The sequence below is a fragment of the Eumetopias jubatus genome, unplaced genomic scaffold, assembly GCF_037043125.1.
Source record: "Eumetopias jubatus isolate StellerSeaLion01/CBP00866 unplaced genomic scaffold, mEumJub1_p1.0 scaffold_12, whole genome shotgun sequence".
NCBI lineage: Eukaryota > Metazoa > Chordata > Mammalia > Carnivora > Otariidae > Eumetopias > Eumetopias jubatus.
Window position 1 is genome coordinate 97,907,376 of NW_028274818.1, and position 27,792 is coordinate 97,935,167.

A 27,792-nucleotide genomic window follows, 5' to 3' on the forward strand; every position below is an offset into this window, starting at 1 on the left:
AAGTGTGCAGGCTCCGGGGTCCTCTGCCAACCCAGGTGTGCCATCCGTCAGCTCCCTGGCCCTGCGCAGCCTCTTCAGCCTCTCTGAGCCTCCAGGTGCCCATGGAGATGGATGATCAGGTAACTGCCCCATCTTCAAGGTCTTTGGGGGGACCTACTTAATGTCCCCCAGTTTAACTATGAAACTCTGAACCCAAAGGGGCCAACATGTTCTTTTCAATGCATGTATATCAGCATAGAACCTCAGGCAAGAGTTCCAAAAGGAAAATTTTCCTTGTTAGCAGGACTAAGGGTAGAGGAGGGAAAAGTAGTTTATATAAAGTATCACCCATGGCAGGGGATTCAAGAATCTGTTCTCAACTCTAGCCTCACCTCCCCCACTTTGGGACACTCCTTCTAATTCAGACATGTCACCAAATTACTGTTGTTTTTTTTTTAAAAGATTTTTTATTTTAGAGAGAGAGAGAGAGCACAAGCAGGGGGAGCAGAAGGCAGAGGGAGAGGGAGAAGCAGGCTCCCCGCTCAGCAGGGAGCCCGATGTGGGGCTTGAGTCCCAGGACCCGGGGATCAAGACCTGAGCCGAAGGCAGACGCTTAACCGTCTGAGCCACCCAAGTGCCACCAAATTACTGGTTTTAATCAACATTCCGATTTATGTTAGAACAAATTAAACATAAAAAATATACTGAAATGAAAAGTTCATTTGTAAAGGCTAAGTTACAAGATAACACACGTCCACACCTGCTGGGTTTTCAAAAATAAAAAATAAGACAACATTTAAGGTCCTGATACTTTAAGTCTCCTTAAGATCCACAACAGTCTGGATCTGAAATGCACAACGACATTACAGATCTTTTAAGAATTTGAAAGGTATATTTGGGTTTGTTAAGGGATATACATGTAAGTTTTTAAAAAACTGTTGCAAAGAATGATGTTTAAATTTAATGGACGCTCACTCCCACCTTAAGGGTCCTGAGCCCCACTTTCCTTATCAATTAACTCATCAATTTGATTAGTCAAGTGTCATTAGTTAAATCCTTTTTTACTGAAAAGATTATGCCTTAAGCAGTCTGCCAGTTTCAGGCCTACTGGCAACTACAAATTAATCTCTGAAAAAGAAAAAAAGGGGTGTGTGTGTAGGGGGGAGAGTCCTAAAGTTCCAATGGAATACAGAGCTCCAAAAACACACGTAAGTCATGATGACAGCAGATCAAACACGATGAACGTGTTGTCTACAAATGCGTTATTTTGCACATGCGGCCTTTTCCCAAGGCAGCTACTTCCAAGTACCCAAAACAAATGGCTAAATAGCCTGGAGTCATCAGTTAAAGTGAGGTAGACGCAGATAGAAAATGGGATTATTTTTTAATCTAAAAATGGGTAACAAGTCAAATGCCACTATGAGGAAATTCACAATGGAGGGTATCCCACAAGACAACCAGTGTGGACGCTTCAAAAAGTCGACGTCATTAAAAAATTTAAAAAGCTGAGTGTGAGGGTAAGGATGGGAATGGAGTTCTACATTCGGTTTTAAGAGGCTAAAGAGATAGATCGAACAAATGTGCAACCCTGATTGGAAAACAGAAAAGAAAAAAGAAAAGTCCACTAATTAAACACATGCACACCCCCCCCACCCCCGCCCAAACATTTTAGAAACAATCAAGGAAAGTTCAATATGAACTTTAGGTAAAATTATAGTTAACTTTCTTAGGTACAGTGATACTATTGAGGTTACATAGAACAATGCAGGAAACAAATACTGGAGTATTCTTATACCTTTTACTTTGACATGGTTTAGCTTAAAAAAAAAAAGGAGATATAGCAAATGTGGTGAAATGTTAAGAATTGGTGGATCCGGGGCGCCTGGGTGGCTCAGTCGTTAAGCGTCTGCCTTCGGCTCAGGTCATGATCCCAGGGTCCTGGGATCGAGCCCCGCATCAGGGGCTCCTGCTTCTCCCTCTCCCACTCCCCCTGCTTGTGTTCCCTCTCTCGCTGTGTCTCTGTCAAAGAAATAAATAAAATCTTAAAAAAAAAAAAGAATTGGTGGATCTACATGAAAGGTATTCAATGTACTCTCCTTTCAACTTTTCTGTTAGCTTACAACTTTGCAACATAAAAAACACTGAAAAAATTTGGAAGAAAAGTTAAAGCAAGAAAGAAAGTAGGTCATGGTCCCATAGTCCTAGAGTCAACATGTGGGTCCCCCATGAAACCAACAGCTGGGAAGAGCAAAGCCACGTCCCTGGCTATTGTATCGTCCCTAGCACAATGCCCGAGACAGGTAGGCAACTCAAGGATCTGAGCGGTGGATGGATGGATTCCTGAATGAACCTCTGGCTCCGCCACGCGACGGTCATGTGGCAGGTAGTCTCTCTGAGCATCTGCAGAACAGTGTCAGTACCAGCCTTGCGGGGCTCCGGTACCCGTTAGCACGCACACCGATCAAGGGCACACCAATATGCCACTTGGCATATACACTCAGCAAATGGCGCTGTCATTACTATTTTTAGACAACTCAAGTTTTAAAAAACCTCTGAGACTGAGAAGCGCAAGTGGCTTTAGTTTTCAACTCAAAGTGTCCCGATTTACAGGCATAATGAGACTGGAGAGGCCTAACGGCGGTGTCCCTTGTACCTGCATGTTAAGTTCAAAAGCACTCCTTTTGAACTCTCTTATTAAAGACTCCTTCACTTTATCAGGCACAAGGTATTTCTCAGCAACCTCCCCTGACGTGGGGCGCATCCCTTCTTGCCAGAGCAATATGAGCTTGAACTGATTTCTCTAGAACTGGGAAGCTCTTTATGCCGGGCTTTTCTCAGCAGAGGAGAGCAGTGAGAGGTGTTGTCTCAAGGTGCTGGGTCGGAAACCCCTCACAAGGAATCCCTCAGCGACTAAAAGCCCAAGAGGGATTCTGAGGTGGTTCACAGAGTTGGTGAGAAATAGGAGAGAGATGGGATTCCTCACGGAAGAAGTCTGGGGACAAGCATGAGGACAGGAGACAGAGACCGGGCTGAGAGGAGGAGTGTGTGTGCGTGCACGTTGGGGGTAAGTGTTATGAAACACAAACAACTGAAAGATCCTAACCACCCTTTCCCCTCCATGACTCTATGCAGAAACACGAACGACAGATCCTCTGGGGCAAGACAGCTGCAAAGCTCTGCGGCGGCTCTGTCCTGCAGAAGGGACTGCCACTTTCTTCCTCCCCCACGCCGTCCGACGGATTGACCTGGGGTGACTTGTGACTTGGCGCCCCGCGTGAATGACTTGACTCTCATGTTCCCTGAGGCAGCAGGAGTACCTACCACTTCCTCAAACTCTTGAATCTTGTGAATCTGACAGCAAACAAAGTAAGCTGAGGTTTCAATAAATCCCCCTGTCAGCCTGACGGCATTTAAAAGTTAAAAAAAAAAAAGGGGGGGGGAGAGGGGGGCTTCATGTTGAACTTTGGATCTGCCTATAAGAAACTCCATGGGGTAACGATTCAGATTTTGGCAGGAAAGGCTTTCCGACTGCTGTGCAGCCAGAGAGGGACAGAAAGGAGAAGGGGAGAGCCGGCACACCGGGCTGGAGGCACCCGCGAGGCCTGAGCTCAGAGATGCCTTACGTGTGGCGTAAGATTGAGCGCCATTTCCTAGGTGAGATCAGGAACTTCATGGCTTCAGATCTGGTCACCAAGCTGACTCTAGCTCTTAGGTGACACCAGCCTAACTTACCTCCAGGAATCAGAAACCAGCGAGGTGAGAAAAACAAGCAGGAAAAAAACCCCAGCATTCCACCTTGGGGGGCGTAACTGGCTTTTCCACTGGTTTATTTATGGAATTTGTATTTTGGAGAATAACACAGTAGAGGGTAATCCCCGTGTGCTCTCACAAGGCCCCACTGGCTATTTGAGAAGAGGATTAAGTATTCATTACTCTTAAGGAGCCCCTTAGAGCTATGCAACCCTAAACAAATACTTTCTTTAGAAGGTGATACTCTTGTTTACATTGTACCTTCCTTATAATTCGACATTTGGGAAACTCTGCTCACACCTCAGAGGATCCAGCACTGCCTGACCTCTGGGGGCTGGTACAGCCAGGAGTGAGGAGAGGGTGTCAAAGGAGGTGGAGAACCTTGGGGCAGCTTGCTCGCCCGTTTCCCCAGTCAAAATGGTGTTAATGCTATCTACCTCAAAAGGGTGCCATGAGTTAATCCCTGTAAAGTGATCAGAACAAAGCCTGGCTCACAGTGAAGACTCAATAAATATTCGCTCCCATGACTCATGGATTAAGGCACTTCAGTAACTGAAAGGACACGAATTCTCGCTAGGAGGATCGTACACCCAGTTTGCTCGGGCAGTCCCGGGTTAGGCCTGTTGTCCGAAAGTAATTATTAACAGCGGTCTGTTTCATTTGCAAGAGTGTCCCGGTCTGGACAGTAAGTTATCTGGTCACCTTAGGGATCACTCAAAATAGATGCAAACGCAAGGTATTTTGCAGGAAGGGGGGAAGGGAATGAGGGAAAGACATCAAAAAGGCTTATTTTTTGTTTTAAAAATTTATCCATTTATTTGAGAAAGAGAGAGCGTGAGAGAGAGCAGGAGTGGCAGAGGGAGAGGGAGAGAGAATCTCAAGCAGACTCTACACTTTGGGCCCACAACCCTGAGTTCATGACCTAGGCAGAAACCAAGAGTCGGATGCTTAACCGACTGGCGCCACCCAGGTGCCCCAAAGAGGCTTATTTAAGTCCCCGAAGAAGAAGCAGGGCGAGATCTGTTGTTTGTATTTTTGTTGTCATTGTTGCCCCTTTTTTTTTTTTAAGATTTTATGTATTTATTCATGGGGGGGGAGAGGAGGGGGCAGGCAGAGGGAGAAGCAGGCTCCCCACAGAGTAGGGAGTCCAACGTGGGACTCGATCCCAGGTCCCTGGGATCATGACCTGAGCTGAAGGCAGATGCCCAACCGAATGAGCCACCCAGGCGCCCTTGCTGTTTGTTCCTTAAGCCAAGGATCCTCTGAAGAGACTGAAGGAAATGAAGAGCCAGTAGAAAGGGAAAGGCTTGACTGGGGAGCCAAGACCAGGAGGTGGATGGGAGGAGCCAGCCAGCCAGCCAGAGGCCAGAGGCCAGCCAGGGAAGGAGGCAAGAGACCCAGCTTCCTCTGAGGCAAGAAAAAGAGGCCTTCTGAGTCTGGAAGAGGAAGCAGGGGCTGTTTCCCTGCCGATGCCCCTCCGTCTCCCCAGAAAGGGCACTGGAGGGGAGGAAGGCATGAGGAAGAAGCAAGAAGGGCAGGGCCGACCACTGAGGGCAGGGAGTGGTGTGCAGGGGACCGGTCTGGATGCTCTCAGGGTCCAGCTGAGGTTGCAGAGTGCACAGTACAGTCTCCAGCTTGGCAGTTTTCTTCCAGAACACTTAGCAGCCCAGGGGCAGGAAAGGGGGAAATAAGATGACTAGCCATCAGTGCGTTGGCACTTGGCAACTGGATGGGGCAGAGTACTGTGGCGAGCGAGTGGTGCTAAAGGATACTTTAAAAAAATAAGTGTATCAAGGGTCCAAATACCTCCAGGTAGCGTTTTTCAAAGGCAAAATGTGGTTCAAAGTGACGCTCTGCCCCAGGAGGCCGACGGGCGCTCAGAGGCGGGGATCGCAGCAGATGTGAGCGGCCGGGTGAGGGTTTGAGGCCCTTCAAGAAACAGGTTTCGCAGAACAGGGAGGAACAGCAGGGATTTCTTGCTCGGCTGCCAGCAGAGAACTCAGAGTGGGCTAGCGGGCTTCATGAGGAAGAAGCGCCAACGGCCCAAGCAGGGATGAGGGCCCTCCTAGTCAGAGGCCTATTTCCTCTTCCTGCCACGGACAGCCCTGCACCCTGCCCAAGGGCGCTTTAGAAAACAAACCGACGAGCTCTGAATTGGCAAAGAACGAACAGTTTCAACAGATTCGCGAAGATTTCCAGGCGTAACTGCTGTCCCATCGCTTGAAATTCCTTTACCGCTTTTCCAGTTTAATTTCTATTCATCAGCAACCTACCTTTCTGATTCTATAAACATATAAAATCGGGGTTTGCAGCAGGAGGTTTAAGTTTGAATATGACACTCCAACTTCCAGAAAAGTAAGCAGCTCGATGTGTGTGGCCCCCAACGGAAGCCAGGCCGTTCCCTGCTCTGCGGCCTTCAGCCTCTCCCGCACTGCGTAATCAGTGTCTTGTCCCCTATCGACCACCGAGATCAGGCTCAACGGGAAGCTGTGTTGTTGACAGGAGGCATTTTTTAGTTTACTAAACCAAAGACTCTCCCCCACCCCCCACCCCCCCTTTTAGGCTGGACCGGCCCAGGAGAGAGAACGCGTGGCTGGGAGGCCAGGAGGCCGGGACCCGAGAATTGGCTGTCACCAGTCACGGGATGATTTTCCCCGCAAAGAAAATACCTACTTGGCTAGGCTACTGGATAAATTAAACACGGTGGCATATGAAAATCCCTGGCACATTGTAGGTACCCCATTTATGCGGGCGGCCTCCTATTCTTTTCCTGGAAGATACCCAATTGGGGTCATCCGATTATCCGATAATGCCAAATGAGTTGATGAGATCCAGGAAGATGTTACCTTTTCCTTACCTTCTTTAATCAAGGCACTTAGACTCGCTGTTATAATGTCATTTCGAAAGTTTAAGTAAGTTTTAGGACGTTACCCTGCTGGTCAGCGTGGGGAGAGTGGTGGGGGGATCCAAAATGGGGAAGACTGCACCTGCCACTCTAGGAAGAAACAGGAGGTACCGAGTGTCCGAATCTCGGGAAAGTGGAAAGGCTTCCTGTAGGATGTGGCATTTGAGCCGAGCTTCAAAGGGCAGGGATGACTTTCGAGTCACACACCTGCGTTATAAACTCACTGGATGTTGCTCTCTTCCAGGTTCTGATTTTCAGACATTTTGTCTCTTCCATCGACAACCACAAACCACAGTAAGAAAATGCTCAGTGAATTCAAAACATGGGTTAAGTCTCTTGTAAGAAAAATGCAAACATAGAAGGGTATGGGCATATTAATAGAACACCTGTTAGGACACCGCCTTCTTGCTCTCATAACTTGCAGCTAAAAGGGAAGAATTAAGCATTTATCTTGCTCTTCCTTTGATTATATATCTGAGGGTCACCCAAGAGCTCTAGCTGATGAGGTAAAGCTCTGCTATTCAGAGGAATTTCAGCCAATATATGAGGAGGGTCAGAAGAAAGGTCACCTTTTGCCATCTCTAATGAAACAGTGGATCGGGCAAGGACCATCAATGGATAAAGCCATTATATGAAAGAGGATGATGTGGAACTTGGCCAGGCAGGGATCAGGCTGCCACAACCCGAACAGACTGAACAATCTTGGCATCACTAAAACTTGTCCATCCACACACTGTGGTTACCCGGATGCGAGGCAATGAAAGACTCACCACATTGCCTATGGAGTTTTCTTGCCAACAAGCCTGACCCGAATCTAGTCAAAGCTCTAGAGCCCACTTCCATTTACAGGAAATATGAGGGACAGAGCCATAAACTAAATGATGCCACGAGGGCTTCCAGAATGGGGAACAGTGTACAAACAGTTGACCTGGTTCTTGCAACAAGTCACTGACTTGAAAAAAACGGGAGGCTGGGGAGAGGTGGATGGCTCTAGACCGAGACAAGTCATACGTGACTCTGGTTCGTACCCTGCTGGGAACGGATCATGTAAAATGACACCCATGGGACAACCTGGGAGATGGCATTGAGAATGGGTGTTTTCCTTTGCGGAATTACTGTACTTTGTTAGTCTGATGATAGAATACGGTGAGGCAAGAAAAAAATTTTTTTACACAGGTGTGTGCTAACGTGTGTAGGGGTTAAATGACACGATACCTGACATGTGCTGTAAAATACTTTGCCAATAAGGGAAAGAGGACAGATGCTGCCTTATCTGTCCTTATCACCTAAAAACCATTGTGGCAGAATCCTGATAAATATGCCACTGTATATAACGGGCATACAGGGTGGGAGGGGGTTCATTCTGATGTTCTTTATGCTTAAGGAACTCTGGTGCGGGGAGACCCAGCTGTCCATGCCTTCACAAGCCCTCCAGACAATTATGAGACAGGCTAAGGTTTGAGAACCACTACTTGAACATATCTAGTCCTGGAAGATGTCTATTCTTGAAGGACATCTGAAAAAGCTTTCATAGTTAGGTGACTTGCTGAAAACCTCTTAGGGTATCACATCTTGGGGGGGGCGATCCAATGGAGCAGATATAATTTTATAGCCTTAAAACTTTACAATATTTCACACAGAAAGGAAAACAGATTTCAAAACACTGCTGTCCACTAATTCCACGATCCTGGCTGTTGTAGTTTAATGAAGAGCTTACATGGTACTTTGTTTACCAAATAGTTACTGGTAATCCCGGCACATCTACCAAGTTTGTGCGTGTTTTGTGTTGTGATAACCCTTCATACAGGTGGCAGGCGGGCATCTGGGAGGCAGCATCTGCCAACCAGGAACTGGATAGAGCCGTTTGTGTTTGAGAAGTGGTTGAGCAAGTTAGCTTGGCTGGTTAGAGCAGAACACTGGCCCAAGGTCATGGTTCCAAACCCCATTATATCAAGAGAGTTTCCCTTGATAATACAGCCCTAACTGCAAGCCTAGCATGTGCCAGCCAACCTGCACACAAGGGGGCCTGTTCCCCAGGTGACAGGCTAAGGTTGCAAATCCATGACAAGAGCACAACCGAGTCCAATGGTAGGTCCACAGTGTTCCTTTCAACAGATCTGGTGCCTCTGATAATTAAAGATAAACAAATAAAAAGCCTGCCCAGCAATGAAGACACCTGGTCCCTGTTCAAAGAGAGTATGGATTTCCCCGAGCAATTCTGTGGATCATCAGAACATTTACAAAAAACCTCACTGAGCCACGCCCCTTGGGAGTTTCCAATTTTATAGGAGACTTTGCACCTTTAACTATTGCCTAAGGGGATGCTGGAGTGCTGGTCCAGGGACCACCCCTGGAGAACAGCTGGTCTAGACCCTGCGCTGTACCTGAATTCCATCTGATCCACTCCTTTTTAGTGAGTTCCCTATCAGCAGAGACTCTGCCTTTCCATATTCTGTAAACTCAGTCCTGGGGCCGAAGGCCCAATCCATGACACATCAAGAGGATGAGGAGAGCGTAGGGTGGGACTGCAAACGTTCTTTAAGTGAAATCTGGAACCACGCTGGGCTGGGCACTACACTGGCAGCATGACCTTGGAGCTGTCCTCAAAGAGCTGACCCTGTTTCTGCCACCCCTTTTTAGATGAGTTCCAAAGGAGCCACAGGGAAGACCTGAGTATGCGTGTGTGTGCGTGCCCGCTTTCGCCACAAATGCTCATGGTCGCCAGTGCGCGAGAAGCTTCTCCCCACGGTCCAGCCTTACCTGCCCTCCAAACATAGCTGCTTGCCTGCACCCCCTCTCCCCCCGCCGCAGGATGTCAGTTGTTCACCTGCATGGAAATGACAGCTGCTTGTCACGGTCTACATGAGAGGCTTCACTGGCAGCAGTAACTAGCATGCCATTTCCAAAGCTGTCATTCTCTGGTGTCAGCACAAGCCACTGTTCAAAGATCTGCTCTGACATGAACCAGGCAGCGCGTGAGAGTCATCGTGGCCGACTCCCCGGTGCGTCCGCGCTGATGGCAGTTGCTCGGCACCCAGCGTTTGCTTCACCCAATTATTTGTTTGTCACTTGGAAGCCCAGGATGTCGAGCAGGTATTGTGGAGGTATTTTTGGCCTGATGCACAGGCAGAAAGCATAATGAGGCCCTCAGGTGAAGGTCTGTTTTGTCAGTTCGGTGCTGGGATGATGTGCAGCTGAGAAGCCCGAGTGGCAATTAGGATATTTGAATAAGATAAGATACATGGCAGGATGCTGAGAAGGCTCCGAAAGTCGGCCTCAACTTTTAAAATGCCGAAAAAACCCTTAGAGCAGGCAGTTTTCGAGTTTGTCCTGGAGCTAATACAGAAGGAGGAGGTGTCAGGGCTGTCTTCCCTCCAGCCGGGGGCGGGGGGGGGGGAGTGTAGGGTGGGGTGGGGGGCGCTGAGAAGGAAGTCTGCTGAACTCGGGCGCCAGCCCAAGCCACAGTGCGATCTGGGGGCGAGGCCCCCCGGCCGCACAGAGGGGGACAGGGATGTGGGCAACGATCAGCTACCCATGGCCGGCGAGGCCACAGTGGCAATGGGCAGCCAGTCTCCGACCAGCTGTCCCCAAGCCGCCTATTTAAGTCAGGAGCGTCTCCTTCCCGTGGGAGTAGAGGACAAATTGATTTGATGTCTAAGGTCTTGGGAAGAGGCCACCACCCAGGGTGATATGGCCATACGGACAGCAGCAAAAACCGAAACCACAAAATTTAGTTTAGTATCGAACACTGGACCAGAGCCCACAGGAGCCGTGTCCCTGCTTCTAATCCAAGAAATTGGACTCTAAGACCCTCAGCGGTCACTGGTGACATTCTCCCTTTCCAGAGTTCTCAGTCTCTGAATGGGAGGGAGATGGCCCAGAAAATTCTCCTAAGTGACACACGACGGATCTGGTGACAGTAAAGTGAACCCGGCTCCTTCTCACACCTGTTTACAAGTCTAGTGTGAATCAAGCGAAAATCCAGCAAAGAGCAAGTGGGCTCGCTGAACGAATGAAGTCGATAGGATCATCACCTTCTAGCACAAGAGAAGCAGGAAATGAGACTGCTTCAGTCCAGAAGGCCTAGATGAACTTCTGAGGAAGCAGAGCTCTGGTGGACCAAGGTCTGCTGGCAGTTGAAGACAAATGGTGAGCTGGTGACATCCCCTCCATTATCCAGAATGGTCCATCCGGGCCCCTTTTCACTTCACATTGGTAAAATGAGTCACTCCTAGAAAGATAAGCCGCCTGGCAGCTTACCCCTGTGTGCCCTAAGGCAGGGCCTTGCTCTGGTAGCTAACCCCTGCCTCTCCTCTCATGCACCCACAGCAATCCCTGGAAATGGTCAGCCATTCCCCTTGAGAAGTCAAGTACAAAGGAACCCGGCACCGAAGTTCTTCATATAAACATTTACTACAGCAGACGAAACACCTCTTGTTACGCCACTAGAGATGCAGACCAGCAGAGGACTCTCAACGGCATTCTTCTGGAAGGGAGTATCTACCAGCCGGTATTCAAACTGTAGCAAGCTCACCCTCATTCCTTTCCCCTCTTCCATATCGCACCCCCCCCCCGCCCCCCAGCTTCAACCTCCTCTTACCTCTAAGACCCTTCTCAGAGATAGAATCTCCTGGACAGGAGAGAGGTATATTCTGCTCTGTTTGCTCACAAGTTGGGGGACTTGAGTCACAGTATGGGCCACCAGGCACCACTCCTTTCTAATACGAGTGTCCACAATCTCATTCACAGCTATCTGGGGAAAGGTATGCCCTTTGCACAAGCTTTAGGCTCCAAAAAGACCTAGAACACTCCAAAGCAAACTTTGGCCTTTAGACCTAGAAGGGATCTTGGAGTCCATCCAACTTTCTCATGTTACCAATGAGAAAACCAAGTCAGACGGTGACAAGTAGCTGGACTCCGATTTTGAGGCTGGTTCTTCCTTGACTAAAAGCAGTGCTAACTCTAGGGCCCCCTCTGCAATATGTTGATGGGGCAGAGATTTCAGCAACGGAATCTAAATGAGAAAACGGGACGGGGGGAAGGCCCTACTGATAGGCAATATCCAGAACTTTACAATGCTCCCCCAAATCTTTGTGATCCCTTAACTAATGTAATACTAGGCTCGGTTTTTAAAAGGGAATACTCAAAGGGGTAGGTTTTAGTCTAATACAAGTCGGCCAATCTGTGCCCTCGCTGAAAGGGTGATACCTTCTCTAGTCTACGGAGGGCTGGTCTGTTTCTGGTCTGCTGACCCTTGAGGGCTCATCTTAGATCGCCTTTTCCTCCTAAGAAAGTCTTAAGATTATTATTATTTTTTTTTCTTAATTAGTTTGGTGGCTTCTTTCCAATTGCGCCATCCAAAAAGTCTCTTTTTGAGTTGTAAGATATGTCTAAGCTCTTGCTGACGGAGTCGTGGGCCTCACGTGACCGGGTCACTGCTGGATCTCCTGATCTTGTAGAGCGAGGACCCCGTAACTGCCATTGGATGAAAGGACTAGTTTCAATATGGCCTCCACTTTCCGCCCGCTGAAGGAAGACACCTTGACGCCTTTCCCTTAATGGCTGACAAGTCCAATTCCAAGAGAGGACTCCTTGTCAAACGGAGTTTATGGAGAGAGTTCATGAATCAAGAAGGCTTGGGAGATGAGCCCACAAAGTGTCTAGCAGGGGACCACGGACACTTGGAAAATCACAAGTTGATATGAACCAAGGGGAATGACGTGGTTGGGCTTTCAGCGAGAGGAGCTTTACTATGGAAAAGGCTTTCCTGGCCATAAACAGATAATGAGAACATGATGTAATCTTAGCTAAAATTAGGTTTTAGTGTTACTCTGCTGGGAGATGTGAAAGGTGATAGATAAGAGGGGGAAAATGTTTTCCAAGTGGCTTTTAAAGACATCCAAATATAACCGCCTCCCACATCAGTCTATTAACAGGCACACTTGAGACATTTCCCTCTTCAAAAGGACTCTTAGAGAAAGCAATGATGTGCTCTCAACCTCCTCCTTTATAAGACAAGGTTTACGAGGGTCAGAGAAGATTTGAGCGCCCACAGAACAACTCCTCCTTATTAACAGGCCCCCGCCCCCGCGCAGATTTGGGCCTCGTGCTTCTGTCACCAGTTGCTAGGGAAGTGCCCCGGCTTGAAAACCCTAAGTCACCTCTAATAAATCTGGCTGAAAGTACAGATCAGTCCACGGACAGACACAGAAGTGGGCAGGGGGAGTCAAAACGTGGAGGAATATGGTCTTATTCCAGGGGAGGACATCAGAGATGCCCCAAGTGGAGACCTGCACCATATGACGAGGTGTACCTGGGTGCTGGCATGCTGGTGGACACCCTGGGCCACCGGGAAGGCCTGGGTGAGCCCCTCCCCCATCGACCGTAGGTTCCTACCCATGCCCTGGGGACACAAGATATCGGAAGCCCTAGGGACCTGTGCTGGCCAATGAGGAGGCCAGAAACGCCACACACCGACTCCCAAGCTGAAACTCGGAGAGGCATTCTAGGGTTCTGTCTCTACTCTTCTCCCTCGACCTAGAGAACGAGCCATTGGCATGACGGGGGCTGCCGTTTTTGCCCGGGTCCCGGACTAAAGACAAGGAGGACCAAAGCTGGTCCCGCAGCTCACACTGAACCTTGTAAGCCCCTGCAGCGTGATGCGCAGAAGCAGATGGACAAGAGACCTTATGAACTGATGGGGAGAGACATCCCTCAGGAACCAGCCAGGACAGCCCCTATTTGTTGTACTGCTGTACGCTGGTAACCAGGGGTCCCAACAAAAGAGCACACGAGACACGGGGTCTGCCCACCCTACGCTACACCAGGCAGAATAGTTATTTTTCAGTTCTGGGATTCAGTTAATGCTGCGAGGTTTGCTCGAATGGAAAAAATCTGCTCACAGTGCCCACAGTGACCTGACAGGGCACCCCACGAAAGACTGGCTCCTTCCAGGCCTATCCGTGGGCTTCAAGAGTCAGCAAATCATTTCTAGGAGGGGAACCAGGGGTGTGGCCCTATAAGGCCGGCGCTCCCCTCGGAGGTAAAAATCAATCTCCAAACACCAATCTCCGGGCCACCTTACATAATCAGGCCTTGGAATGCACCGTTCCGGTGAGTCCAGGTAAGCTCAGCCAGCTGATGGAAGTCAAGTCTACGGAGTGGGGGTGTGGGGAACGGCGCAGAAACCTCTGAATCAAGACCAGAATGTGTTTGGTGGATTCACAGAGTGGGTCTGCAACTTAGAGCCCTTTCCACTTTCCTAAAGCACAGGCTGGGCAAGAAGGTGAAACACTTTGATGCCTGCCCCAGGCTAAATCAAAAACAGCTGAGCCGAAGTTCAGGTACCATGAAATTAACAGTTTAGGAATAAACCTGCGAGAATCCGAAATGCACAGAGGAAGATTACTTGAGTGGGAATCAATCATCTCTCCACTGAAATTTCTGACATATCCTTATACGGTATATTCGCCCGATTCATAATTCACCAAAGTTGCTTCCTGGGCCCGAGCACTGCTGGGCTTTCCGAGTAATTGAGACAAATTTTGTTTGTTAAATAAATTCCAGGCAAGAGTGTATTTGACTTATGCACAGGAAAGGAAAGAATTCTTGTGGAAGCCGCAAAACAATAGCGTTTTATCTTATCTGAGGAACGTACTGCCGCTTGCCTGTGTGTGTTTTACTGCCAAAATAAAATAAATTGAATCAGCTCACACATGATAACATGCTCTTTCCTAACTCATACTAATTGCTTGGCTAATTGATGTTTGTTGAACTTTCTCCATTTCATTGAGTGATTAGGTACAAAGCTAACAGTTGACATCTGTAGACGCTTAACTGGCGTCTGTAATTACTGTTAATGTTAAATAATTGTTAGTTAATTGGAGTGGTAACTGACTGAATAGAATCCAGATTGTGAGGCAAAAAGAAACCTAGTTAAATAAACATACATTTTCAGAGAAAACAACATTTTTCTGCAGTTGTCAGAAACTAGAAAGAATCCAGAGGCCACGGGAATGGCCACAGGCTTCCTGCGTGCAGGAAACTCTCCAGGCCCGGAGATGACCCCTCTCCGTGAAAGTGTTACTAGAGAGGAGGCCCTTTGTCATAGAACTGCTCTCCTTGAAGATTCTCCAGAGCTGACTTGATGTTTTTTATCCCAACAATTTACTAGGAGTGTGTCTGACTTCCTCAGACAACCAAATACCATAGCATTGGCTAAACAAAACACTAACTATGAATGGACCGAAGGGAGGGGCCGGTCAGCATTCAAGCTTTTCGGGCCAATATTGCCAAGTATGGAGAAAGTTCTTTCAGAGAACAGCGGCCATCAGTTCGATGAAGTATGCGAAGAGATTTTTAGTGGGCTCAAAAGTAAAGAGTGGAGTTTGGTCATCTGACTGAAAGGAATGGATCTGTTACCCTATAATCCGCTCCAGCTCACGGGGGTGAGCGGGATCCAGGGATCTGGCCTACTTTTCATCTGGAAGAGTGGCCTCACTGTCAAAGTTCTCTAAAGCTCTCCAAAACCACCATCAAGACCATTTTGCGTGCTCAGAACATCTCTCACCCTTCCCTCAAGCTCCAGGGACAAGATCCAATATTTACCCCAGATTTTCCCGTCGGCCTCATCTACACACAAGGTCAGGGGAAGACCAGTCAACAGGCAATGGAAGGATATCCAGAGGGAAACACTATCCACACAACATGGAGTATCTTTAGGCCCCACTGGTTGGTTTCACACTCACTGGAGAAGGCATCTGTTTGCAAGAATTTTCAAGGAATAATCCTATACAACAGATTCTGTAACGTTAAAGAGTCTGGCTCCTATAGGAAGGTCAATTTCCATAACAAAGGAGCTGATTGCGTGCTATCTGCAGTGTGGGGTAGGAGGACCCCAACCACTCATAACTCCTTTGTCTGAATCAAGCACCAATTACCCTTCAATAGTATTTAATTTCCCACACATCAGACATCTCTATTTCCTAAAGACCCAAGAAATTGCTCTGAAGCAGTACAAAGAAGGTCCAGAGAAAGAAAAAGGCACAGTCTATGTCCCTTATCTAGGATTTAAGACAAAAAAATGCACCTAATTCACAGAGGCTGAAATTGGCTCAGTTTACTCTTCTGCACAGGGGAAATGTCCTTTCCATCATGTCCTCCTTACAACAGAACCCAAGACACCACAAGGAATTGTAAGATGGTCTCCATATGTTCATTACAATTGGGTTTCAAACTCTACATCAAGTTGTTCTTTTTAAAGAAAGCTATCCCCTGGTCAACTGTATTGTTTTCACTCAAAAAAGGAAGCACAGGATTATTTTAGGGAATGGGTTTTTCCTAAGAGCCAATGGTGGCCCTGGAGGTAATAGAACTCTTTCTTACTTTTTTCCGTCATCAAACCAAGGAATTCCCCTTTTATGTCTATACATAATGCATGAGGTGAGATGGTCACCATTAAATAATTTATTAGGTGCCCAGTTACTGAGCCTCATCCCACCAAGCAGAATCTATCTCTAGTAACTTTTTTCTCACCCCATCTTCTCAAATCTCCACCAATCTTTTTAGACAGGTTTTCTTTCTATGCTGCTGGTAAAACCACACTGTCAAAAATACCCAAAGGCCCCACTAACTTCAAGGCTCCAACCTCATCTGTGTCCCCTGGAAAAGCCTCAGTGCAAAATCGACCCCCAAAGCACAGGCTGTGTGTCCACTCGTCTGGTAGGGCCTGGAAAAGGAAAAACAGCTCTGGTCAGAGAGAGCTCAGGGGGGTCCTAGTGTTCCAGCTGGTGCTCAGCGTGGTGGGCTCATGTCCACCAGAATTCCCCACGGCTGACCCGGGGTCAGGGTCTTATAGAGGAGGCTGGGTGGGTGCTCCTTTACAGTCACATTTCGGTAGACTCTGGGTGCTCAGAGCAGGAGGGAGCACGGGATCCGGGGCCTATCCCCACCTGGATCATGCTCCACTCTAGAACTTCAAAGACATCCATTAGGCTGGGCTCAGCTCTCGAACAGGTAGCTTGGGGGAGAGGTGGGGCCTTTCCCTGGAGGGCCCAACACTACAATGTGAGACGTAGGTGAAGGAGAGAAGGGGGTGACCAAGTCATGGGGTGAAATCATCTCGTGGCCACCTCTCATCTGCTCTACCTGGCCTTGGCTGCAGGCCAGATCCTAGAAAAGAGAACTCCAGGGCCAGAAGGGGCTGCGATTGCCAGCCTCTTCTGGCCCTAGCCTGGAACGTGGGCCCACAGCAGGGCTGGTGTCCGGTAAACAGAGGGCTCCACTGAACCCCTGACTCCCAGACAGGCCTTCCCTGCTTTGCTTCTTTCCTCCTCAGGTAGCTCTGCCTTGGAGCACTTTCAGAGTTTGAAAGAGATTAGTCATCTTGGCCAGATGGTCATGTATAGCCAAGGCCTCATTTTCTGCATTTCTGCCTTCATGGCAAAGTGGCAAAACCACCAAGGAGGAGGACCTAGAGCGGGTAGGAAAGGGTAATAAATACTGGCTGGAAACCCTGGGTTGATTTCAGGGTTCCTTTGAAGGATCCACAGTCCAGACTTTGGGGTGTGAATCCTGTTGCTCCTACAGCAGTTCAACCAACTAGATACAGACAAGAAGTTAGTCTCTCTCTGCGTATGTCTGTCTCCCTGGAAAAATTAATTTTTCTTTGGCAGATGGTTGAGTCACAAAGACAGAAGGATTCATAAAATTCACATGAACATCCTGTAAACATTTAAACACATAAAGATTAAATAAGGCAACCACGACCTTGATTGAAGTTCAACTTTTTTTTCCTTTTTTTTAATGTCTACAGCCCTACAACCTGCAATTTGGAGGCTCACCTCCCCACCTCTTCTGACAGGGTCAGCTCTCACTGGGCCTGTGGCGTGTTCAAGCAACTGTCTGATTCATTTGTTTTACAATGGGAAATTAAAGGCATCAGAAGAAAGCAATGATTCGGATCACCTAAACACAAGAACATTACCAGTTCTCTATTAAACCGGACAGACTTTATACAATACAAGGAAAAGTCAAAATAAAAGCCAGGGACGGAAGCACTATGTACCTGCTCTGTCTCAGCCCCTCCTGCTTCCTAATTGTTTCATCCCCACGGGAGACCAGGAGGTTTGGCTATGGTTGAAAATTCTCACCTAATGAGGCAAAATGGCTTACTGAAGCTCACAACAGACTGACAGGACTTGAGTCGTGGACCCCGCGGCTTCAGCTGGAGCTTTGGCCCCAGACTGCCCAGCCCCACATCAAAGTTGCGCACCACCCCCTCCACAATCAGCTTGTGAGATTAGCACTGCCCTCCCACGGCGAAATTTTATGGACCAAATCTGCCCTGCCATCAGGCTCAGCAGCATAATCTTACCAGCAGCTTAAACCCACGCTTCTCTAAGGCCAGAACGCCGTGGGACTCTGGTAGGACTCCCGGGAGAGGTGATATGTAGCTTTAAACATCTGGAGGTGGAAGCATACACGGGTCAGCTTCCCTGCACTCTTGTCAGGCTGTTCAATACGCCGAAGCTTGAAGATTTTGCCAGTAGTGTTTGTTACCTAGTATAAATTTGCCCTTTCTTACAATGCTTTTTATTGCTCTTGGCTAAGAATACCGGACAGAGACGGGAGACCTGACTCTCACAGGCAGGCCTGCTGCCTTGCAGGGGAACTTGAACTTGATGTGCACAACGCTGACAGTTCCTTGAAGGCCTTGTCAACCACCCATCCAGTAAACCCTGCCACTACCCGGAGTAAAAACAGAGCAAAAACCACAAGCACATATAGAGACTCTGTGCACCTGTCTCGAAGCAATTATTGACATTATCACTATACAATGAATCGCTTTTTGAAGTTGTTTTCCTGATATTTAGCAGTCTGAATACTAATCCCCTTAACAAAACTGTCCCCATGCTTTTTCCCTCCCCCCCTGCCCCCCTAATCTCCTTCTCTCCAGGGAGGGCGGGGGCTGGGGACCAGTCAGTCGACTTTGCCGCACCTGGATTTGCATTGATGCCTCTCTTGTCATTCATGTTACCAACAGGAATTAGCATAAGGCATTAAGGGAAACTCTGGAGGAGAAAAGAAAGGCCATTTTGATGGAAATAAGGGGCAAAGGAATAATCTGCCATCAACTAAAATGCTTAGTTTGTGTATGGTTTCCCAAGCAAAGCTTAGAAAAAGCCTATGTTGATTTTAGTGTACACAAAGAAACCTTAATCCTTTCAAGGCAACTAAATCACCCCCAGAAAAGGAGCTCAGAAGAAAGGCACCCTGTCAGGGGGATGACTATTCACAACCAAATAGATGCCACAAATCACACTCTGTAAGTAAACAAAAATAAGAATGTGGGAAACGTTTGATTGCAAAGGGAAGGGGGGCAGAAGTGAGGGAGTTTGGGCCGTGGGGCGGGACTCTCATCAATCACTCTTCAACCTCCCCGAAGAGAGCCTTTCAGCTGGGCGAGGGCAGCGAGGGCCTGAACGCAGGCCCCAGGGCCAGCTCCCACTCTAGGGCTGATCCCAGAGAGGGGAAAGACATTCCAGAGCTTTCTAGAGCCACCGAGCAGAAGAAAGATGAGCAGCCTGAGGTCCCTGGGGGGTGGGGTGGGGTGGGGGGGGACAGGTGGTCACTGAAACACCTAAGACCTTTTGGGGACGTGTCCTGCTTCGTCTCCTCCTCCTCCATCTCTCCCCTTTTCCCACCCGGATCCACCAGGGTCTACCTCATCCTCTTCTCTCATCAAAATGAGCAATAAGCAATTAGGCATTTTTACAGATGAGCACTGTATGCTATGAACTGCACGCATCTTCATTTATTGGGCTTTTAGCATTATGGATAACAAATTGATACAAACTTTCAGTCCATCAAAAAATACGATGAAATATAAAACTGGAATACTCCATTATGCAATAAAAAAGATAAAAATTCAATGTGACAATAATTCTGGGAGTAACAGCAATCACACAAGCACATACACCTCAAGGGAACTCTAACCATAATGTACTATTTAAAACTGTAGTCGGTTCAAATTCTAAAATAATCCAGGAGCTCAAAATAACTGCACTTGGAAATGTGTCTTACTAACCAGTTAGCAAAAATGCTAGCCAAGGCGAACTATAGGAGGCCGAAGTGGTTTTGAATGTCTCCCCTTTACGAAGGAAGGCCCAACTCTGCTCAAGAGCCACCAAGAATCTTCCATGTAATAAGAGAACTGAAATTACCACAGAAAGCACACCTTTATTTAGCAATTACCATGCCAGCACCTCAATCAGGTTCTACGGTGAAGAGGAAAAGATGGAACAGTTTATGTAATTTATACCTTTCAAATTATACACCTTTGTATTGCCGGTGATTAGAGACTCCCTTACATTTCATTATTTCCAACAACACTGCTACAAAGGAAAACTGCCCAGAAACCTATCAGCAATGATTTAAGAGAAGTTTTCCCTTTATGTACTGTTGTATCATTAGCTTCTCTTAGTCCGTATCGCAGTTTGGAAGAAATTAATGGGATAGCACATATTTAAATTTTGCCCTCTTGCTCGTTTATTAACTTTCCAGAAAGCCCACAGCAGAGTAAGGCTTGGTTTATGACCATAATACTGTGCATACTAAACACCCACTGGTTATTAGAGTCTGCAGAACAAATCAGCTATTTACAGCTCTCCAACTTCTGGGTAGTTGATAAGTAACAATAAAGTTAAGGCATTTTGAGAACTATAATTCTCCATTACCGCTTCTTCCTACATTAAATTAAAGTCATAGAGATAGTAGTGATTTCTTAGTCAAATCAATTTAAATAAGGATTCAGTGTATTCTGTTAAAATAAACTGTTCTTTCATACATCACAGAAGCATACAGATTCTGTCTCCAGCAGAAACACAATATATGAACAGTGGCTCCAGAATGAAAAAAAGAAAGGCCATTTGTTTTTTACTCTGACTTCCTAGGCAATGACAATGAGACAAAAATCAAAACCAGCCATTGCTCAGAATTCAGGTGTCTTACCTTTGTTTACAATAACAGTATTGAAGAGTTTTTCAGAGCTGGCATCTGATGCCTGAAAAACAGGAAAGGGAAAAAAATGTTATTATGGTCATTGATTTGTCATCAGCATCATCATTACTATGACTTTAAATCATTTCACTACATTTTTAGAAAAGCTTGACAGGGAAAGCAGCAATTTCCCCCAATCGTCCACAAGGTGGTGCTCTTTGACTGCATGAGATAGACCTACAGCGCAGCTATGTGCTGGGGGGAAAATCTGATTTTAAAAAACGTGTCCTTATTAGACATATTATCTGTGCAAAACATATTTCTATGAGATGATACACAAAGCAATCCAGCTCATTCACATAATGATTTTGCAATTTCGTTGACAGATCATTATTTTGGAAATGGTACTTTTTTCCCCTTGATATGTGCAGACATGGCTATTTTTAAATTTTCTTTCACAAACCAGAAATGCCTATTATTTAATGCTAAGCCTTTCCTCACTAAAAAGTGCTGACTAGCACTTGCAGAAATTAATTTAAAGATTCATCCTATGACCCCCAAGATCCCTGTTCCTTCTAGTAACCAGGATGACCTTGGTGTTGAAACAGAAGCCAGCTGACCTGGCCCACAACCCAACACTATGCCTGCCATCAGCATTATATCCTTTCCATTTTCCAGAAATCCTGTCTGCTAATTATTACAGTGGCTCGAGGAAAGTGAAATAAGCCTGTTTAAACAGCAAGAGTAAAGCCAATGTAAATTATACACTCATGTGCTGGAAAATAAACACAAAGTTGGTTTGGAGGGAAGGCTGCAATGTTGCAGAAGCACGGACTATTTCTAGAACTTCTAGAAAATTTAAACAATTGAACTGAAAATCGGCATCCCCACCACATAATTTGAAGATGGATCTGCATTTAAAGTTATAATGGCAATGTTTGTTTCTGCTATTTTTGCTATGCAACCCTTGTAAATCACTTGTCTTTCACACTTTATACACAGAGACCCATGTTTTGACAAAGCAAAGCATAGAATGTTGAATAAATATAGAGGGAACTATAAAAGAAATAGGGGGAGGGCTTATCTGAATTATAGCATATTCTGACTCTGGGGCTGGCTTTTGGGGACAAAGAAGATGCTCAATTTAGCCTTTCTGTGCTATATTGATGAAAAAGAGATTTTTGTGTATATCTGGCGAATATGTTCTAGTTCTCGATGCACGTGATACAGAGAGACATAAAATATTTTTATTATGAGGATTTTTTCCCTTTCTTTTCCTTCTAAGCTTCCTCCTGTAGGGGTGTTTTGGAAAATTAATGGATCAAGGGAAAAGAGGAATGGATGAGTAAAACAAGCGTGGGACTGCATATACATTTACGCATAAACAGTTTAAAATAAATCCTAGATAGCTTTTTAAAAATTTTTGCAGGAATAAAAAATATGCCAAAGGCCTTCCTGACATCTTAATTACATTAAATTGTATATGATAATAGCTTTGTGTAAAAATAAGCCGCCAAAAAAAGTGTGGCACGGGGAAGGAAACAAGGTATCCATTAAACAAATCAAGAAGATTGTTATAAAGGCAAAAATGACAGGAATAGTGTCGTGACATTGTGATACCAAGTGAGGTTTCTAGGAATGGGAGTTTCTCCTGCTAAAAACGGAAGAGAGAAAAGTATTTCACCATTCTTGAGTGGAAAAAAGCATCTCTTAGTTCAAACCGGAAGGGCTCTGCTAAATTCATGGCTGAAAAAAGATTCCAGCTGATATATTTAAAAGAAAAAAAAAAAGCCCATGAATGAAATCATTTTAAAACTGAAATAATCCTTGCAGATATGGGGATTGCTTATTAAGAGGAGTCTAATGGGCCCAAAGAAACAGGAAAACAAACGACTGTACCCCAAATGCAGAAAACACGGGTAAGGAAAGGAAATGGCTCCCGACTGAGTTTTTATTTGCACTTGGGCTGTGTGTGTGTGTGTGCACGTGTGCGTGTGTCTGTGTGACGGAGAGTGAGAGAGAGATCAAATAGGACAGAGCTGCAGGTGGACAGGCCCTTTGGTTTTCTGAAACACCTCCTTGGGGCTACCGCCTTTGTCGGCTCCACTGGGCTCCACAGCACAACCTATTCTCAAGGAGGCGGCTAAGTGAGCCTCCTATCTGAAGTGAACTGAGAGGATGTGATTATTATGATGCCAACCAGTAAGTTATTAAGGAAGTAAGTCTGACAGGATATTCGGCGAGGCTTAGGAGCTTGCCTTCTAATAAAAGCTTTCTGAGCCCTTTAATTTTCTGAAACATGCCACAAAGCCTGAAAGGCTGCCTCTTACAACTGGGGGAGGAAGGGGCCCTCTCAATAAGGCCTCCGCAGAAAAACACCCCAAAGAAAACGACTGCAGTGGGGCGCTGGCTAGTCGCAAAAGGATTCTGGATCCCTTCTCTCTCCCACCCAGGTGGTCGAGACTGTGGCGGACCACTGTCCTCAAAAGTCAGAAAAGAGCTTCGTGGCGAAAGTCTAAAGTGGAAACTACAAGAAAATTCTTTACATTTCCTCCATGAACTTTCCAAATTCTTCTTCTCCCTTTCAAGCATTTGTGCAAATTATTTAGCTCCTTGGGTCTTAATCTTCAGGACGTTTTCCTTTTCAGGGCTTTTAGGGGAAAAGTCTGCAATTCCTTGCATTCCCTGGGCCATTTCTCTGGCTTTTTTTTTTTTTTTTACTTTTATTATTTTTCACCAAGAACGTCTAATGGAAACATGGTGAGCGGAGAGTTAGCAGACTAGTGGAGCTTTCCCGTCTGTCCCCCCCCCCCTTTTTTTTTAAACACAGGGGTACCTTTACACGCTAAGGACTTCTAGATTTTACCCTCATTTCGTTTCATCCCCCTGGCTCGGTTTTGGAGGGTGAGGGCGGGAAGTGGCTGCAACTAAAAATGACAGAAAAACAAAGCTCTCTCTTGGCTTTTTATTGGGGGGGGGGGTAGATTTTTTTTTTTAATACTAAAAAATTATTAGAGGCCGTAGTTGGTGTTTAGAGAAAAGTTAATAAGTCAAACAGATTGGAGGAAAGAGCGCGGAGAATGAGACAACGAATAAAAGCCTTCCGTGCAGACGGGGGTGGGACGCGGCCGCTCGGGTTCGGGGGCCACCCTCATTCCCTTCGGCCGCAGATCCCGGGGAGCCCTCCGCACCCGCACCTCGGGAAGAGGGGACTTCCCAACAAGAAACGAAAAGCCTCCTCGAAACTTAAGCGCGAGTTCTTTCAGCAGCTGCCGCCGAGCCCGAGCCCAGACCTCCTCTGGCTTCCCTGGGCACCGCGTGCCGGCCGGGATCCCGACCTCCGAGCGGCAGCGCCACGCCGCTCCACGGTCTCCGGGCCGAGCAGGCGGTGGGCCCCGGCCCCGGGTCAGCGGAGCCCCTCGGGACGGGAGGCGCCGGGCCGGCGGAGGGCTCCCCCCCCTCCCCGGCCCTCCTGGGCACGACAGCGTCGCCGCTCTCCGGCCGAGGTCGGCCGGCCCACGGAGGAAAGTACAAAGGCGGGCGACCGGGCCGCGGGGGGGGGGGGGGGAGGGAGGGCGGAGGGAGGAGGGGTGACGAAGGGGGGCCCGGGCGCGCCAGACGCGAGGCGCCCGCCCCTGCCACCCCTGCCCGCGGGCCCGGCCGCCGCAACAAAGACCCCCGACCCGGCCGCCTCCCTTCCGAGCGGGGGCGGCGAGCGAGGGAGCCGCGCCCCCCGGGGCTGCATTACCTGGTTGCAAAGGGTTAAGCGGTCCTGTCAGCCCCAAGTTCATGGTTTGGTTCCTTAGCAGGACTCACGATGGGGGATCGGCAGAGACCAGGGTAAAAACCAGCCAAACACACGAAGAGAAAACGCCCAACTCCGACCGGGCTGCGTCCGCAAGTCTCTCCTCGGTTCCTCGCGAAAGTCTGAAAGCGGATGCACGGGACCCAAATCCGTACGAGAGCAGCAGCCGGCGGCGGCCGAGCGCCAGCGCCGCGCACACATCCAGCGCGGCCGAGGCCGGGCGCGGGCGGCGGGCGGCTGGGGGAGCGCCCGGTCCGCGCCCGCCCGTTGCCTCCGGGCCGCTCCTGCGGCGCGCGGGTCGGCCGGGCACGGCGGGGACCCGAGCAGCGTTCCCGGGCGGGCCGGCGGCCGGGTGAGGCGGAGAGGAGCGGCCCGAGCCGCGGCCGCGGCGCGCGGAGCTAAGAGCGAGGCGGCGGCGGCGGCGACAGGACAAAGGAGACCATGTGCGGAGGGAGGGAGGAGGGAGAGGGAGGAGGAGGAGGAGGAGGAGGGCGCGCGGCGGCGGCGGCGGCGGCGGCGGCGGCGGCGGCTTCTCCCCGGCGGCCGCCTCGGGCTCCCGGACTGCCGGTCCCGCCTCTCCAGCAGCGCCGCGGCCCGACTGGTCCTGGTCCCGCCGCCGCCGCCGAGGCGCTGGAGGCCGACGCTCCGGGAGTCTTTATTCGGGGCCGATCTCTCCGGGCGCGGCGCCGGAGGGCTGCAGCGGCCGGGGCGCCGGGCGGGCTGCGCGGGGCCGACGGCGCCTCCTGGCCGGAGCTCGCGGGCGGAGGGCGGGCGGCGGGGAGCGCCCGGGGCTGGCTGGGCTCCCGCCCGCGCTCCGCTCGCGGGCGCCTGCCTCTCCCGCCGGCTCCCAGCTCAAGTGAACTCCATCGGCGGCCGCCGCCGGCGCCGCGGGCTCCCAGGCTGGACGGGTGGCAGGAGGGGGCGGCGGCGGCGGCGGCACGGGGGCCCCTCGCTCCGGACTTCGCTCCCCGACTGCGCCGAGCGCGCCTGCTCCAGACGCTCGCAGCTCTCGGAGCGGGACTTCCTCAGCGCGCCGAGCCCGAGCCGCCGGTGCCACCGCCCCTCCTCCGTCCCGCCCCACGCGCCCCGCCCCTCACCGCCCCTCCTCTCGGCCCCCGCGCCGGGTCGGCCCCGCGGGGGCGCAATCCCCGGGCGCGACATCGACAGCTGTCGCTCCCCCCCCCACCCGCGCCTCAGGCCCTGGGTCCCCACGGCTGCCTGCCCCGCGGGCGGGCGCCGCAGGAACTGCAACGCTCCTCGCCCTCCCCGCAGTCGCCGCTTCCAATATCGCGCCGCGGCAGGGAAAGGCCACTAGGCCCGCAGCCTGGGGTTGGACTGGGACTAGGCCAGTTTCCAGTGAAGAACTGGCTCTCTGGGGGTTGTGAGGGCTTGCCGACAAAGTGATGTATTAAGTAAACCGTCCGGCACACAGTAGGTGCTCAATACAGAATAGTAAGTACGCTGTTGAAAATGAAGGGGGGGTCAGAGTCTAGCATTAGAACAAAAAGGTTTTCATCTAACCTCACTCCTACCATGATCACAGACTAAATGCAGTTGGTTAGGTCCTAGGGACAATCGAGCCCATGAACGGGCCATTTACAGACACACACACCCCCGGAACCCCTTATTCTTGAAATCCACTGACACTTGTATGCCTCACAGCCACAAAAGTGGAGCCGGTCGGTTCCCAGGTCCACCAGATGTACGGAAGGGATGAAGGCGATACCACAGTCTCACTAAATGGGCAGCAATTACTATCACTCTATCATTTATCACCACTGTGTACTCCAGTGGGTTGGGTCTGGAAAGGAGGGTGTGGGGGCTCAATGCCCGTGAACTTGGCGCTGGGTGGATTCCCCTGTGCAACCCACTTCTGCCAGAGCATACCCAGCTCCCTTCTGTTTAGCCTGGTAGCCCCTCTGCAGAATTCTAGCCTCCTTACCGGCTCTCTTGACCACGGAGGCCCTGAAAAGGTACTAGGCCATACATGGGGGTGGGGAGACCCTCTGCAAACATCTGGAGTTTTAACTCCATGTCTGCAGCTTGGCGGGGCAGGAAAAGCTGCTGTGATTTTCCCAGCACGAGGGAAAAGAAAGGGACAAGCAAGGCCTAGCACACACCCGGGAGGGTTCTAGGGTGGAGTGGGCGCACGAGGGGGGAGCGAGGGCAGCTTACAGGTCCCGATGTCCCTGCTGGTGCCACTGTTACCTGGAGTGCAGCAGAGCAGAGAGGGAGGAACAGGGCTTGGGAGAGACGTACATCACATACAAATGCCATGGAGACTGGCTTAAAGCAATAAGGTCCCTTCCTCACCTCTTTGAAGTTCAATATCCATCACAGTTTGATTTCATGGCGCTCCTGAAAAACCTCTCAAGGGGGCAAGGGGGGGGTGCTTGCTGGATGGTGTGTTTTTCTTTAACCTCTATACACAAGGAATTTTAGAAATAAGGGCGTCTCTTCTCTCTCTAGCCTTACCACCTCCCCAACTGGTAGCACTATGTGGTGTTTCTAAAGACTTTTTTTTTTTTTTAAAGATAGGTAATAGCCATTTTTCTCCACCTCTACCCCCAAAGAAGTCAGAATGAAGGGTGCCTCGGCCAAAGACATAAGTTTGGACTTGGATTTTCCAGTTGCTTATAAGATGTCACAAAACCCAGCTGAGGCCCTCAGGCTAGGGGCATTCATTCTGAAGCTGTTTCTGCAGTAAGAAGATAGCTCAGAGGCAAACATTAAATTTTCAGGGAAAGACATTAAAATGTTGTTTCTTTTGGAGCAATCGGAATGGGACGGTTTTCTTGTCTTGTTGCTCTAATAAAATCAATATTACAGGGAAGAGATTGCCAGAGCTCCTGCCAGGTCCCCCACAGGGTAAACAGAGATGCACAAAAGCGTGGGGAAACTTAGCTGACCAACAAAAACAAGCACTTAGCCCTCCACAGAGCTTTTATCTGGCAGCCTTTCTGACACTTCAAGATGCCTTGCATTAGATCGTCATTTCTGATTATCAAGATTAGATCTCAGAAAAGCCTGGGATAAATCTGCATGTGTCCCCGTCTTTTGATGATTTGTAATCAGGAGGAACGTGGAAATGCCAATGGCCCAGCCTCTAGAGAACGCACAGAACTGCCGTGTGCATGCTGTATCCATATTTGGTCCCCCGGCACCCGCCTGTGACCCTGGCCCCGCCAGGCCACCACCACCACCACCTGGCTGGCTCCCTTCCTCAGCCTCTCCCCAGACATGTGGATGAGACCGTTCTGATTGGTTTCCAGGTTGTTCTATCCCCCCTCCTTTCTGGAAGGGCAGGGATCGATGTCAACATTGAAAAGGAAGAGGTACAGGACAGCGGCAGAAG

At 49.1% G+C, this 27,792-nt stretch overlaps 1 protein-coding gene across 2 annotated transcripts in view; it reads right to left on the reverse strand.

Moving 5' to 3' along the window:
• AUTS2 (activator of transcription and developmental regulator AUTS2) overlaps window positions 1-27,792 on the reverse strand; it is a 1,114,656-nt gene that overhangs the window by 60,532 nt on the left and 1,026,332 nt on the right. For both annotated transcript variants that reach the window (XM_028109914.2, XM_028109913.2), the window contains exon 6: window positions 20,645-20,696. In XM_028109914.2, the coding sequence (XP_027965715.1) occupies window positions 20,645-20,696 (52 nt within the window). The remainder of the gene's footprint in view (window positions 1-20,644; window positions 20,697-27,792) is intronic.